The 15,668-nt window shown below is 41.2% G+C and overlaps 1 protein-coding gene across 18 annotated transcripts in view; it reads right to left on the bottom strand.

Moving 5' to 3' along the window:
• Positions 1-15,668, bottom strand: part of PTK2 (protein tyrosine kinase 2) — a 799,547-nt gene that overhangs the window by 372,102 nt on the left and 411,777 nt on the right. For all 18 annotated transcript variants that reach the window (XM_085604846.1, XM_085604845.1, XM_085604850.1 and 15 more), the window contains one exon: positions 3,462-3,524. In XM_085604846.1, coding sequence (XP_085460972.1) covers positions 3,462-3,524 — 63 coding nt within the window. The remainder of the gene's footprint in view (positions 1-3,461; positions 3,525-15,668) is intronic.

Below are 15,668 nucleotides of genomic sequence, written 5' to 3'. Positions count from 1 at the left end.
CCTCTCATTGGCTGCCTGTGGTCTGATGGGGTGACCTGTGCCCCCCCTTGTCATCCTAGCGCATACATGTTCACCACATTCAGTCATAGGTACCAGAAGAGTGCCTGTCTAGAGGCTTAGTATGTTGGGATAAGCAACAGGTCTCACATGACCCACCGCACAAAAGAACCTGCTTCAGCCTACAGCTGTGATGCACAGACCGCAGGTGATTATCATACACACTATGACCGGTTTGGAATGTTATTAACTCCATCAAGGACTACGACTGTGCTGAAAGGTTTGAAAATCAAAGTAAAAATCTTTCAATGAAGATATACAGAATATGACAAATTTTAATTGTGATGGGGAACCACTGCTTGTTTCCTTCAAGAATCATCTAACACAAGATTAGACAAGAGTGAGAATTGGATGCGTTACTGGAATAGCCTGTCGCCAACCTTGTTATGTTGCAAATACAAAATAGCCTTTCAAGGTGCATGAAAGGCTTTGGCAGTGCGTTTTAGGTAGACACAATTTTTTGCAATTACCTAAAATTGCGACTGTAAATGGTTAATCGCAATTTGCGATTCTCTAAGCACATGTACCAAACATTTCCTCATAGGAATAAATGAAGTAGTATTACCTAATAGCGATTACCTAATTGTGATTGCGACTCTGTAGGAATCACTATTAAGTAATTGCTATTTCCTTGCATTCCATTTTGCATTCCTTAAATAGCGATTACCTAAAATTAGCTATTTAGGGAATGCAAAATGGATATTTGATACATGTGGCTCCATGTCTCCGATTCATCACTCTGTGCCCTAGGGGGCGAAACTGGACTAATTACACAAACTGTGCAGATGCTGTGCGCAGTTCAAGTGGTGACTTGGTACTGGAAACAACAACCATGGTAGTGGGAAATTTTGAAGTGAGATGTATAAGAAACGAAGCAAGTATCGCTGGCCGTATCTCACGATCAGATGGAGGAGGTGTGTGTGATGTGCTGGAAGTGTGTGGTGGTCAGAGGCAGGTGCTACTGAAGCAGATGGTTTGTAAGCTCTTGGAGGGAGGGCTGGTTACAGGGGTACACAGCTGTTGACAGTACATGAGAAGTCTGCAGGTAGTAGTCAACTGCAACAGCAGCCTGCTAGAGGAGAAACCTGTTTTAGAATGCGTTTGATGAGTGGGGTGGTCGGTGCAGGAGCTGCTGACACAGGTCACTTGTCAGCTGCAGGAGTGCAGGCTACAGGGGCGCACAGCCGTAAGAAGTACACAAGCAGTGTAGCAGATAGTGGTCATCTGCTGCAGACACCTGCTTTAGGTTGTGTGGGCTGGGAGGGGGCGGGCAGAGGCAGAAGCTGTTCCTGTACATGGGGTTTAGTGCACGTGCTGCTGGCTATAACAGCATCCAGGTATATGATGTGCTTGGCTGTGTGTCGTCAGATGCTGGAATAGGTGGTGTCAGGCTAAAGGCTGCCCTGGGTCTTAGAGGTAAAAATAAACAAAAGCTCCTGCTTCTGTAAGCTTCATTCAGTTGCAGAAGAGCTTGGCACAGATTAGCTCAGCTGTGGGGTCTTTGGATTGCGTGGGTTGCTTGAAGGCAGCAGTTATTAGAGCAGAGTTCTGACGTCACAATGCCTGCTGCTAGAGGCAGCAGCAGGGGCGAAAAGGGCAGGTCAGTTCATGCAACAGTTTCACCCAATGAAAATGAAATGTGGCTTTTCTTTCCTCTGCACTACTTTCTATTTTTCTAGGTTACAGTGACAAACAGAAAGAACATGTTTATTTTTTGCACTCCTAAGATAATTATAGAAAAGTTAGAATATTTTTTCATGTTCCTACACATTTCCGACATACTGCAGCGCTTTTAAAAATGTGACTTGTATTGAACCATAAATCTTTTTGTAACAAATATCTAACAGGTTTTTGATGTGTTTAATTTTGAACTATAGGTTTTATTTTTATGTTTACAAATATGCTTCTCTCTTTCATATGAAAAGGCTATGTATGCACCAAGGTTTTAAATGGTTTGTGGGAAAGAGCGTGGTCATGTATTGTATGGGCTAAAGAACTCCCTGCTATACATGAGGCTATTGCAAGTCACCTCAGAGTTCGCTTAGTTTCTCTATATGGTTATGAAACTCCCAAGTGACTTGCAATAACTTTATAATGTGTGTCAGGGGGTACTTTATACCTCACATAATAATCAGTGCATGTTCTGTACATCTGTAAAGGAGAACCTTAAAAATATTGAATACCAATACAGAATGCACATTTCTAAGCACTCCGCAGAGGAACTTAATGAAACCTTTAACAAAAGACAACAGAATTTGCATCAAAATGATCAAATGGGAATTCGATGGCAGTCCCACAATTTATCAAATGAGAAAAAGACGCTAAGTGTCTGATAAGCACAAGTACAAAAGAGGACACAACAGGTAATCATGTAATATGAAAAAATATTGTCATCTATGGTTTCCGGAGGCATCATAAACCACAAGCCAAAAGGCCTAGTGGTTGGCATACGTCACCAGGACACTAAGTTGGGAATAGAGGACAATATTAGCTATGTTATATTGTGTGCATTTTTTCTATTGCATTATTTTGGAGCATTTGAGTGGACTACATAAGGTATGCAAAACTAGAGACAGGCAAAGCTATAATGAATAATCAAATCTCTCTACCATCATTGTCAACAACATGAAGACTGTAGCATCGTCTTTTCTCATGTAAGTGGACCACAACCAAACTAAAAGCACTCCAAAGTCAACACCAAGCAGCAATCTGATGGCAGCAAGTCTACCTTGAATGCATCAGAAAATGGCTCTGCTGCAATGGTTCAAATACAGAGACCCTGCTCGTATGCTCAGTTAACCAAATGAACTGACTTCATTTGACTTGCAGCATGCACCGGATTCCCTTTACAAGCCTTTACAAAACGTATGCATCCAGGGGCAAAATTCCAATTAAGACGTGCACTTTAATTCTCATGTTAACTGAGGCACTATAATGCCAGCGCTGGTTATGTCCCATTAGAATTACTACAGCATCCTCGATAAATGCCTGCCTTTCAAGTATATCTCCAAGCTCCCACACCTCCAGAACAAGCTGAGAGGCTTTAGTGTTTTAAAATGCCAAGACCACATTTTGCTCCCTGTTAATGGACAGTGCATTTAGTACATCATGTGCTTAGGTAGACACCACGTGCGGAAGGTGACACTGTAGCCAAAAGCGCAATTATGTCTGTGTCTGGAAGTAGAAACCAGGTAAAGAAGTTGGCATAATTAATGGAAGAAGTATGCATTAAAGGAGCATTATCAGCTGAAGAGGCATCATATGCTGGAGTGAACACCATGAGATGAAGTGGCCACTATGTGTCGAAAGCGACCCACTGTCCTATATTGCTCTAGAAGGGACCATTTGAATACAAATATTCAGGAGGATTACGTATTTGTACGGTAACATAAGAGAATACTTACTCTAATACTTCATAATTCGACTTCTTTTCAAGTGCATTGCCTCTCATTTCCCAATAGGACCGCCTAAAAAGAGAGATCATTAGTTAGTTATAATCACTTTGGAAAAACATCAAGCTAGAAATTAACAATCCTGCTAGGCATTTTAGGGGTATGTATTGATTGTTTCACTTTAAGCATGTTAACATATATATAAAGCAGTTATGTTCTGGGGCAGTTCAGGGAGTGATCTGACTAGCGATTATATTTAGATAAGATTAAGTGACCTAGACGTTTTAGCTTTTTTTGCTCATATGCCTGATGAGGTTTTTAACACCGACTCGTGAGATGAACCGAAAGCTCCTTCCCAGTCATCTATGAATAAGGCTGAGTTGCCCAAACAAAACGTCTAGGGGACAGAACCCAAAAAACCTTCTGCGAAACGTCACTGTAGACAAATAAGAGTATAAGAACAACAGGAGAAGATCCTACTCCATCCATAGGCGTTTGGGCAAAGATTCCATAATTCCCCTCAAGGGTATTGTTGAAGCGTTTCACCTACCCATTTATTTGTGGATGGTGCAATATAAAGAACCATCTTGCTTCCATAAAGCCAAATAGGAAATCTGTTTCTCTGTCAGAGATCACTTTATTATTGAATCTGACTCTAGAAAAGATTCCCACGAGTGTCCCTACTACCAGCATAAAGGTGGTGCCTCTCAGAGGTACTAGCTCTGGAAACCTAGTAGCTTAGTCCACCAGAACTAAGATGTACTTGTTGCTGGAAACTCAGGGGGAAATCAAAGGGACCAACAATGTCAATATCCATTCAATCTAACGGCATATCTACAACAGGCAGCGGCACCAGGGGTGCACAGGTCTTACCTTCTGACTTACAACCCAACTGGATTGATATTTATCCAAACATCTCAACACATAGAGTTGGAAAAGTACATTTAACCTATCACCATCCAATCTTAGTAAACAATAAATTGAAGATTTCAAATCTCTATATAACAATGATACAATGAGAAGAAGCACAGATGAAGGTTGTGGGAAGCTGTTATTATAATCATGATGATATTAAAGAAGCTTTAAAACAACTGAATGATGCGGTCTGCTACAGACGGGCTACAAAAATGGATTGAAAGTAATGTGAAACCAAGTTAACTATGATATTCGGTAAATGGAAGGAGCTTGGTATACTTGATGATAAGTATCGCTATCTCAATGTAGCCAAAGCTAGAACTCTTGTTATATACTTTTGGCTAAATTCACAATGTAGTAAGTCATCCCTGGTAGACCAATGGTCTCTGGTAATAATTCTTGAACTTGAAGAGTCTATGAATTCCCGAAGATATATATTGCACCACTAGTGTAAACCCTGCCCTCGTATATTAAAGACACCATACATTTTCTGACATCTATTTCTGACATCACTTGGGAGAATAGGTTACGTGTCACAATGGATGTGAAATCATTATATACATATATTTTACAAAAGATGGACTACACGCTATGAAACAATATTCCAACAGTAGGCCTGCAAACCTTTTATCACACGCAGACATGAATGATTATGGAGCTTGCTATATTTCTTTTGAATCCTAACTTTTATCTTTACGAGAACGTACATTCCAAAAAGATAAGAGGTACGGTAAGAAGGTCGTGATTTGCTCCTTCTTATGCTTCTCTTTATTTGGGATGGTTAGTGAGGGAGTGGATCTTGAGGACAGATCATCAACAACTTGAGAATAACATAATACTTTAGCTGCGCTTCTTAGATGATGCCTTCTTAATATGGAAAAGTGAAGGTGAAGATCTGGTTAAGTTCATCAGGTATTCAATATAAATTAGCCCAATACAGAGCCAGTGTCCGAATTTTAGCAAATCCAACATCTGCTTTCCTGCCTGTGAGGTACATTTTAGAACATGATACATTTTAAATTGTTTAGAAAGTCTACATTTGTGAATAGTCTACTATAAGCCTTATCTGCACATCCAAAGTACCAGATTAATAATATTCCCTATGGGGAATTTTGCCAAGTAAGAATACTATGTATATCTAAAGCTGCCTATAATCTAGAGGCAGAATCCATAAAAATGTTTCTTGGAGAGAGGATATGATGACATTATTATAGATTAAACAAGCAGTAGAGCCTCACTAATTGACAGACATGATTTACTTTACAAACAATTTTTATTTTAACTTGTTGATTTTAGAAACAAGGTGCGGTTCATCACAAATTACAGTCAGGAGAGTTCCCAAATTTACAAGATTATTAACCGACGGCAACTCTGGATTTATGTACAAATTTAAAAAAATCGTTTTTAATGTCATGTGGGTCCAAGAAATACTCTAATCTTTCAATTGTTATAAACTCTAATCAATAATTAAGCACTTGCACTTTCCCGTATCTTGGGTTGGTATTTGCATCTAATGGATTATGGAATGACCATGTAGCTCATTGCAAAAGGAAGTTTATTAACTCTTTTAATACCATACTTAGGCTACCTAAGCCAAGAAACATAGAGGTAGTGCCTTCCATTGTTAAAATCTATAGATTGCAATGTACACCAACTGCCACATATGGGGCGGAGGTTTGGGGGAATACGATTAGTACCCCTATCCAGCGCGAAGAGAACAGATTTTGTCGTAAAGTCTTGGGCGCGCCATTTTTCTCCTCTACGTATGCTGATCACAGTGAACTCCATCTACCGTACATAGAGGATTTTAATAAGGCTCGCCCGACTCTGTTCTGGCTGAGAATTTGGAAGAACCCGGCTGCACAATTGACAAGGGAGATAATCTTAGATTGTCTAAAATGCGAGAAAGGGATGGACATACCGTGGTTGGCAGGAGTCCACAAAAGTCTAAGCAGCTTGAATATGGAATATCTCTTTTTAAACCCCTTAGATTAAGGCTCCACCAGTATTAAAACTCTCGAAAAAACTTGTTATGCCTCATACAAAGAAACAAGATCAGCAACTGAGTGTAAAAAAACTTCAGTTGCCAGATATATGCAAATCGAGAATGTGATCCCAGCTATGCCTAGATATCTTTTAAAACCTATTGGCCGCTGGGTGAGTGGCTTACTTTTCAGGCTATGGACAGACACAATGAAATATTTGTTGTCATTTCCTATTGGTTTTACTGCCAACCTTGACCTTTTAAATTGCCCTTGCGATAACACACATAAGCAATCAATGTTACACTTCCTATTCTTTTGCTCCTATTACTTATCTTCCACTAAAAAATTTCTGATCCCATATTTTAAAACTCGACATGTAACTGACTATAAGGCAGCCTATGGGATGGTGCTAGCTATAAGTGATGATGAATTATGTTTTCGGGTGGGATCCTTTTTAAAAACGGTGGTGCGTATCCGCAATGCTATGCACCCCGGCTAATTCAAATGTTTTAAATGTCTGAAATTTTCTTCTTTATTAATTTTGTATGATATTTTAACTGTACTTTTATGGATATGTTGTTTTTTTATCCGAATAAAGTTCATATTGATATTAACAGACATTGGTACCCAGTGTTACTGGATACCCATGTTTTGATAATATCTGCCCAAAACTATGAATAACGTTTAAGAGGGGGCTACTCCTAAAAAATAAGCTGTGCATTATGCACAGGACTTGGTTGTGTCTGTAATACTTTGTGACATTTCAATAAAAAATATTGTTTAATAAAAAACATGCTGAGGTCAAGTGGCATGATTAAATATTAAAACAACTTCTGCAGCGATCAGGGACGATCACAGATTTACAAGGGTTTTTTTTAGATGGGACAACTGTATTCGACAGGCAACACATTTTCTTTCAAAGATACCCAATGGATCCGAGGATATATCAATGACTTCATGAGCCATCTGCTGTTCCTGCTGTGAGGGCGAAGCTGTGCCCTAAGAAACGCCACGCAATGCTGGGGAGACTACAGCTCCCATCAACCCCCTGCCTGCCTGACTCACATGCATAAAAGCGGGACGTGTGCCCGAACAACGCCCAGGCCAAGGGCATGCCAGTCCAAGCCAGTCATCACCCGGAGGAGGCAGGGCTGGGCCCCCTCTCGAAGCTGTGGTTTTTGGGAAGTACTTGTGATTTCGAACAGATCATAAGGAGACCATTACTAATGCATAAGCGAAAAGCGACCACCCAACAGACTGGGGGGAGATAGCGAAAATACTTGATTCATTTCTCTCAAGGGCAGCCAATGTACTGTCACAAGAAATTGAGCTGACGGAGGAGGGCAGAAGAGGCATGGACCCAGTAGTACCTCTCCCAGAGACTGCTGGGATGGAGGATTCATGCGTACCTTCTAGCTGTCCTTCCTCAAGTTTGCATGAAGATGACTCAAACCCCATTATCAGACACAATAGTAGAGCCACTGGTCAAGAGAAAAAGAGGTGGTGGGCAACTGAAACCAAAGAATTCGAATATTACCAGAACGCCCAACATTCTCAAAAGGGCAAAGCTATTGACTAAAACCTGTCTGATAAAGATACCTATTTGTAAAAGATACCATTTTGTAAGACTTGAAAAGATGGTCTTTTTGATGCTCCAGCCGTTATTGCACAGATTGACTAGGATAGAAGAAAGTTTATCTACCCTCATTAATGGTGGGATTCTCCGGGAAGTGGGTTTGAACCCAGTGCCTTATCCCATCCCGAGAGTGCCCCAATCACAAGGGAATAGCACAGCGGGGTAAGCTTGACTACTTTGCCCAATCTACTCGGCTCTCAGATGGCCCCAGATCTTTGAAACCAACTGTCTCAACCCTCTCCGACCCTTATGTGTGCTGCAAAAACTGTTACAGGGGACAAAGTAACCGAGATACTAAGACCATCTGCTAATTTAAGAGACAATGAAAATGGGGGTGGGGGGAGGAGTGGCCCCTATGATAGCTATGGAAACGGCAAGGCAAGAAATTGTATCAATGATTAGACCTCTTCCCAGCTGCCTCACCTAATGTCTTGGTTTTGGCAAATGTCCAGGAGCTGAGAGAGGGACAGAGGGAAGCGACGGAACAGATTATGGCCAAAGCACTTTACTGGTTAACAAGGCACGCGAGAAGCCATGTAAGTAGGGTTGGTGGTCTGGATAGATATATTACCATATTGAGGAGAGTGGGTTCCTCATTAAAGGAGATTGAGTAATAGTTACCTTTAACGATACATGTGTGACCAGGAATTTGCTAAGGGAACTCCCAAGCGCTGCTCTACCAGGCACTCAGATTTTTGCGCTCCCACTGGATTCTTTTTATAGATCTACTTTCCCACTGTCTTTTGAATTCATGGGAGGTCCCATTCATATGCCCCTTTCCACTCCTTTCGCCAATATAGGCCCTGTTAGACCAGGGATACGGGTAGAGAATCATTTCGGCCCCTTGGCAGACCTAGAGTCCAGCGATTGACTGATTCCTGGTGAGTCAATTTGTAACTTGGCCAAACCTAACGTTTCAACATACCAAATAGGATCAATGACTATAGGGGTGTCCACAGGGGCAAGCAACGTATGTGTGAAATTAGCAATCTGGAACATTGCGAGTCTTGGTTCTAAGTTGGGTAACGTATACTGGATGTCCTTTTTGCAGAATCCGGACATACTATGTTTTCAGGAGACTTGGGAAATAGACCCAATATTTGTGGACGGATATCGATCATTCTAAACTGCAGCAATCCCTTCACTGTCAGGCAGAGCAAGAGGTGGATTACTGACTCTAATATCGAATACACTGCCTATTAAGATCAAAATGTTTGAGAGCCTATGTCCCCACTTTCACATTTTGTTATATGAGGGGCAAGGAGACTGGGACTGGCTATTGATAAATATTTATAATAACATTGGAGGGAACATGGCAGCTGTGGTGGTCTCATTGGAAAAAGTGATCAATAGAATCAGCAGAGCATTGTCAAAAAAATACACTAATATTTAGTGGGTAAGTGACTTTAATGTCCATCCCTGCAAGTATCCAATGGATACTGTCTGCGGGTTACTGGACCTTGAGGGCGATGCAATTCAGCATTTCACGCACCTCAAATATGGTAACTGTTTAAATAGGATGCTATCCACTAGGAACTTGGAAATAATTAATAAGGTAGACCCACATACAGGAGGCTTTGCGAAGACATTTGTATGTAGTAAGTAGGAGTCCACAATTGATTTTGCTTTAGCCGCTGAATCCCACCGTGGAAAAATTATCCAAATCGACTCTAAATTTTCCACCTTCAGTGATCATGCAATTCTTTTTTTTCATTTATGACTTGGGAGGGCATCAATACACCGGTAGCAGCAAAGGTGCCAAAGCCAATTCTGTCCAGAAAGATTGGGTACCAACTAAAATGGGACAAAATTAACAAGGAGAAAGTGATCGCACAGATTTTATCTAATAATTTGCAGACGGTATTAAGGTGTTTGGATCCCGACTTATACCCCGAATCCTTACCATCACTGTTCTTGGAGTCACTTGGGGAAATCAAATTTGCCCTGACTCGCTTTAAATCTCCCAATGAGGCCCCTTTAACCGCTGGTTTGATGCGGCTTGTTCAAAGTCCTTAAGAGATCTGCATAGGGCTCTTAGAGTGTAACCTAGAGACCAGGCTCAGATAAAGGACTGCGTAAAGTGTGCAAGACAGCTCGAACATCCAGGGAAAGGGGTCTGAGGGAAGCTGCTTGGGAAAATTTGGCTCAAACTGCTATTATTAAGAGCAGTAGGGAATTCTGGAAAGTGATACAGGCTCCTTTTAAAAAAACAAAAAACAACGATGTGCCAATGCTGGATACCCACGTTAGCGAGGACGTTTGGGTGGCTCACTTTGGGCAGATTTTCTGGGCAGAGGACGACTCCATCGCTGATCCAGTCCTAACAGTGGTAGTTCCAACAGAGTATTTGGTATTCCATTTGAATGATGTAAGAAATGGGTTGGCTAAGTGTAGCAGTACTAAAGCTCCAGGCCCAGATGGGGTCTCCTTGGACTTGTTTCTACGGTACCAAGATTTTTGGTCCCCATTGCTGAACAATATTGTTAATGTTACATCTAAGTTTGGTCCCTCTGCTTCATGGAGAAGCAGTATAATAGTTCCAATTTACAAAAAGGGGGACAAAGCTAAACCACAGAACAATAGACCGATCTCCCTTTTGGATAGTACTTCGAAATTGATGGGCCATTTACTGTTAAATAGGCTGGAGGATTGGGTCCGGGTGAAAAACATCCTGATTGTAGCGCAGTCTGGTTTCCAAAGGGGTAGAGGGACGATAGACCAGGGCTTGAACTTGAGCCTGACTATCGCAAAATATACCACGGCCAAGAACAGAAAGATTTTCATGGCTTATGGATTTAATGGCTGCATTCGATTGTGTGAGCCATCCTAAATTATGGCTAAAAATGGAAACGATGGGCAAAGATGTAGCAATAAGCCATTTCATTTGCAGGCGTACTCAAAAGACACGGCATGTGTGCGTTACGGTAAAAATGGGGAATGCACGAGATTCTTTCAGATCACGAGGGGCGTTAGACATGGCTGCGTCCTTACCCCTTTTCTATTTTCGATTTATACTAATGCAGTTGAGGCCTCGGTCATAGGATCTACACCAGATGTTCCATCTTTTAATACAGTCCCACTCCTGATTTTGGCATATGCAGATGATGCGGTATTAATAGCAAGAACTGGGGTGGCTTTACAAAGTCTTATTGTGACCTATGTGGACTTCATGAAAAGCTTAAATCAGAGGGTGAATGAATCAAAATCCTTTGTATTAGTGAAGGGGGCATCTCCTTCCCAAAAAATCCTTTCACATAGGGACCCGTAGATTGGAAGTGGTGGAAACCTTCCCCTATCTAGGGGTATCGTTTGACAAAAAACAGTCTTGGTTAAATATAGTGGCCAACAGGGCCCTAGTAATGGAGAGAAGTATGGCAGCAATTTTCAATTTCATAAAAAATTGTGATCAAAATCAATTGAGGCCTATATAAAAGGTATAGAGTGCAAAGACCATTCCAACCACTACCGTGTGGGGCAGGAGTTTGGGGAATGGAGGCTATAGGCTCCCTCCAAAAGTTAGAGGATGGATTCTTTAAGAAGGTTGTGTCCCTCCCTGGTTCTTGTTCAAATTACATCTGCCACATACAACTTGGTTTACCATACGTGATGGACACTATCAGGCTCGCACCCATTCTGTTATGGCACTCTATCTGGAGAAGGAATACTGTTAATTAAACTCAAAATATAATAAAAGACTTTATCGTTGGATATAGCACATAAGATCATATGGCTACAGTATGTAAAATCCACACTGACATCATTAGAGCTAGCCGAGCTGTTCACTAACCCCGGTACCTGCCTGAAATTTTCCAAAATGAGATTAAAGGCCATTATTCTATTCAAGGCAGAATACAAGAGAAAAGAAAAAAATCACTTGACATCTTCCGTAAAGTTATATCAAATGACCCCGCCCCTTAAGGAGGGAGATTACTCGTATTTAGAGAGGGTGGGAAACCAACAACATAGATTCATCTTGATGAGGTTTCGACTAAATCTAATCCCCCTGATATTGATCGGGCTTCCCTTGTAAGAGGTACTCTTTTAGCGAATTTAAACTCATGCCCATGTAACGCTAGCTATGAGTAGACCGATCTTCATCTATTCTTTTTCTGACTTAAATATAGTACCCGTGCATAGGGTTAGATTTGTGCGCTTTCAGATCATCTCAGTATAAATTACATTTTGCTCCAATCTTTATGTTTTGATCAACTTCGAATTAAAAAAGAATTTTGTCCATTACAAAGTTTCCAAAATAACCCCAGGAAAACAAAACGTTCCCCTAATGTCCCATGCTAACTGCACAATGGTGCCAGAACAATGAAAAGCAAACAAAAATGTTCCATTCTTGTGAAAACTAGAGCACAGACTACAATTTATCCGTGGAGAGTACTCTCAACATGGTGTTGCAACAGTAGAGGAGAAGCCAAGAACACAAACTCTATGACTGAGTAAAATGTAACGTTGCCACCATAGTAATCTACTAAAAAATAAACTCTCTAAGATCCCTTTCATGTGCATGGCATGGTCCTCACAGTGGCAGATACAAATAGGCTGGAATTAGTGGCAGCAACAGCTAACGAGCACAGAATTTCCTGGGATGGGTACATGTTGCCGCTCAACTGATAAGAATCTTTGGGGACCATTCTTAGATAGAAAGGTTTTAATAACTACATCAAATATACTACGGGAACACTATGATCTTTACTGTTACAGATCATGTTTGGACTGGGCAGCCGCTCTAAAATGTTATTGACAACGTATCTCTAGTAATGGGTAAGGTCCCTCCTGTCTCCTTTAAAGAACCAAGGGGGCCCTTGTCTATCTCGTTTACCTTACTAGCAATTACATCCAATGAAGCAAGGCAAGCGGCAAGCTTTCCCTAAATTAAGAAAATTAAGAAATGTATAAATCAGATTAATAACCATGCTCAAGTTTACATTTGGATATAAAAATGGCTTGTAAGAATTAAATCAATGTGATTAAATGTTGTCTTTGCTGATCTAAAGGACATTTTAAGTTACTGTTGATTAAGTGTGGGGTCTGCGGTCTACTAAACCTTTTTATGTGAACTCATTATTTAATATCACAAACTGTATCTTTATGAATATTATTAGTAACGTGCATAATCTTTTTAATTGGTTTCTTTTCCCTCTACTCTGCGTGTTTACGAATCTCCTTTTCGACTATCGTTTTTTCTTTCAATCAGTCTGTTCATATGCAATTTTTTATTCATTTGCTTATCAAGTAGTATAAACCAAAGCCTGTATAGAACATGAGAGAATAAAACTTCCTACATATGATTCACTAAGACGTTTTTCTTCATGTCCAACCAAGGAAAGAGGTTTGTTTGGAACCAGTTGATGAAATGAATAAAAACAATGAGTATTTAAACTCTTTATGGTTTTACTTGTTCATAGGATTGTCTTCTTGTATATCATGTTGTTTAAAGGTTCTGCAGAGCTTCTGTATCACTGCACACCCCTAGCCATAAAAACCAAAGAGTCCAACCTGTTCTGAGATTTCTAATGCCCAAGTGCCCTGCCAATGGCAAGCCCAAGGCTAGTGGTAACAGAAATGTACTGTGTACTAGGGGAACAATGAGTTTCTTTCTGGCTCCTGGTCCAGGGTTCACAGGCTTACTCACCCATGCTTTCAACCAAAATAATACCTTCCAACCACTCCCTTGCCGACATGTTCAGGTTTGAGAGATTTCATCTCAATCATAGTCCAGTAAACACCTGTATCCGTTATGGCAGGAACCTCCCCTTGATATCTACTTCTAAGCCAAAACCCATGGTATTGGATAGATGTTTTTAGGGCATCTGGATCTATTTGCTAAAGGTCCATAGCTACTGTATTAAGAGTTCTCTGCTCCCTTCGCCCAGTTAACTCACTACCCATCACAGGGGCAGATGGTACAGGATATTTCCTCTGCAAGCTTTCGTGTAATGCCCTTCTGTGGCATGTATTACATCTCAACACTTTGGGCATGAAGGAAACTTTCTTCACTCCGTTGTCCTTTGCTTCTGATTAAGAAACCAATTTCAATTCGGTTTGCGTTCCATCTTGGACCCGTGGGAACTGCCCTGCCCCTTACTCTCAGGTTTAAAAACATTCTTTGGAGATATCCTCTCCCCTTTGGTTTAGAGCTGTAGAGTTCTAGACCTTTGTTTACCCTGTTAGCTAACCATCTATCAGCCAACACTGCAAGGAGGAAACAAACAAGAGGTCAATGACTTTCACCTGGGCTTAAGGACCAAGGTTGAAAAGTTTAAGATCAGCCTCGACCAGTGTGTTAATGGCCCTGGTGGTGGTGTTAAGACATCTCATGACCGCTTAAGGACCTCAGTTCCATTGAGGAATTCTGGTTTTGGTAGAGGAGACAAGGTGACCACCAACACAGAGATGCCCTCATTCTCTAGAACGGGTGCCAGTGTCCTAATGAACAGTCTCAAAAGTCTTTCTATCACCACAAAGTACACTGGTGGTGGGTAAAAGAGTTTGTGGTGATCAGAATCTACATAAACTGCAAGGTCCTGTCATATCTGCTTCACAAAGCATGGCTTCCTTATGTAGGGGAGGCCAGGGAGAATGAGGATGAGGTGGGACCATGTTCTGATAACAGCAGAGATCACACACTTGCAACTGATGACTGATCTGAAAATAACAGATTTATGGGATATATGGATTAGCAGCTCTAAACGGCTGGAGGCAGGATACCAAAGGCTTAAATTCAGAGAACTGCGCCACAGGTGTCACTTCATTTATATATTTGAATTCTTTGGATAGTTCTGCTATGTATGGACGAATGTAAGCAAATGATCGCAGGTACTCTACCATCTATGCCTCAGGCATGTTCCTTCAATACCAAGTACAACAGGATTGGACAATACTGCGAACAAAGGAAAACTGAAATTATGTTTAGTGCCAGCAGACTAAAGAAAAGAAAACCCTACACTGCCCATCCACCCCACCTTTGCTTTAGTTTCCTGATGCAACTTCCCTTCTGCTTCAAAGACGAACAACTACTTATGACTGGAGGGACACATTTACCTGTACATTTCAGTGCCTCTACCTCCCCTTCCAAACCTTAGAGGCACAGAGAGGATATTTAACAGGTAGGAACACCTACACTAACATGAGCTAGTTTCATGTGCTACTCCAGACTCCACGCCCGACTCATGGTACCTGCAATAGATTTAAAAACAGGCATCTGAACTATGTTTTCATAGTCCTGAGGAGGTTGGGTATGGGAGCCAACATGATATTATGGATCAAAATGATATACACTAAACCAACAGGGAGTGTGTGTACCAAGTACATGACTTCAGAATTGGATCAGACAGACAAATGAACCCGTCAGGAATGTCCTCTTTCCTCATTAATATTTACGCTGGCGATAGAACCTCGAGAGAAAATAGTGAGCCATGGTGGCAGTGATGAGGTATTGCTATGTAGGACACACTACGTTCCTTCTCATAATACGCCGAAGACACACCGCTGTACATTAAGGACAAACCGCCATCGCTGGTACTATTGGAACAGAATAGCTGGGGCTCCAGATTATGAGCAAATTGGGCGAAATACTCTATCTTCCCTGTCATATGCAATTTGCATAGGGACACCACAGGCTGGCACAGCTTTGACATTAGGTGGGCACAAGATGCGTTCTTGCAACTGGGG

Source organism: Triturus cristatus, chromosome 5_1, assembly GCF_964204655.1.
Source record: "Triturus cristatus chromosome 5_1, aTriCri1.1, whole genome shotgun sequence".
NCBI lineage: Eukaryota > Metazoa > Chordata > Amphibia > Caudata > Salamandridae > Triturus > Triturus cristatus.
This window is presented reverse-complemented; position numbering and strand designations above follow the sequence as displayed.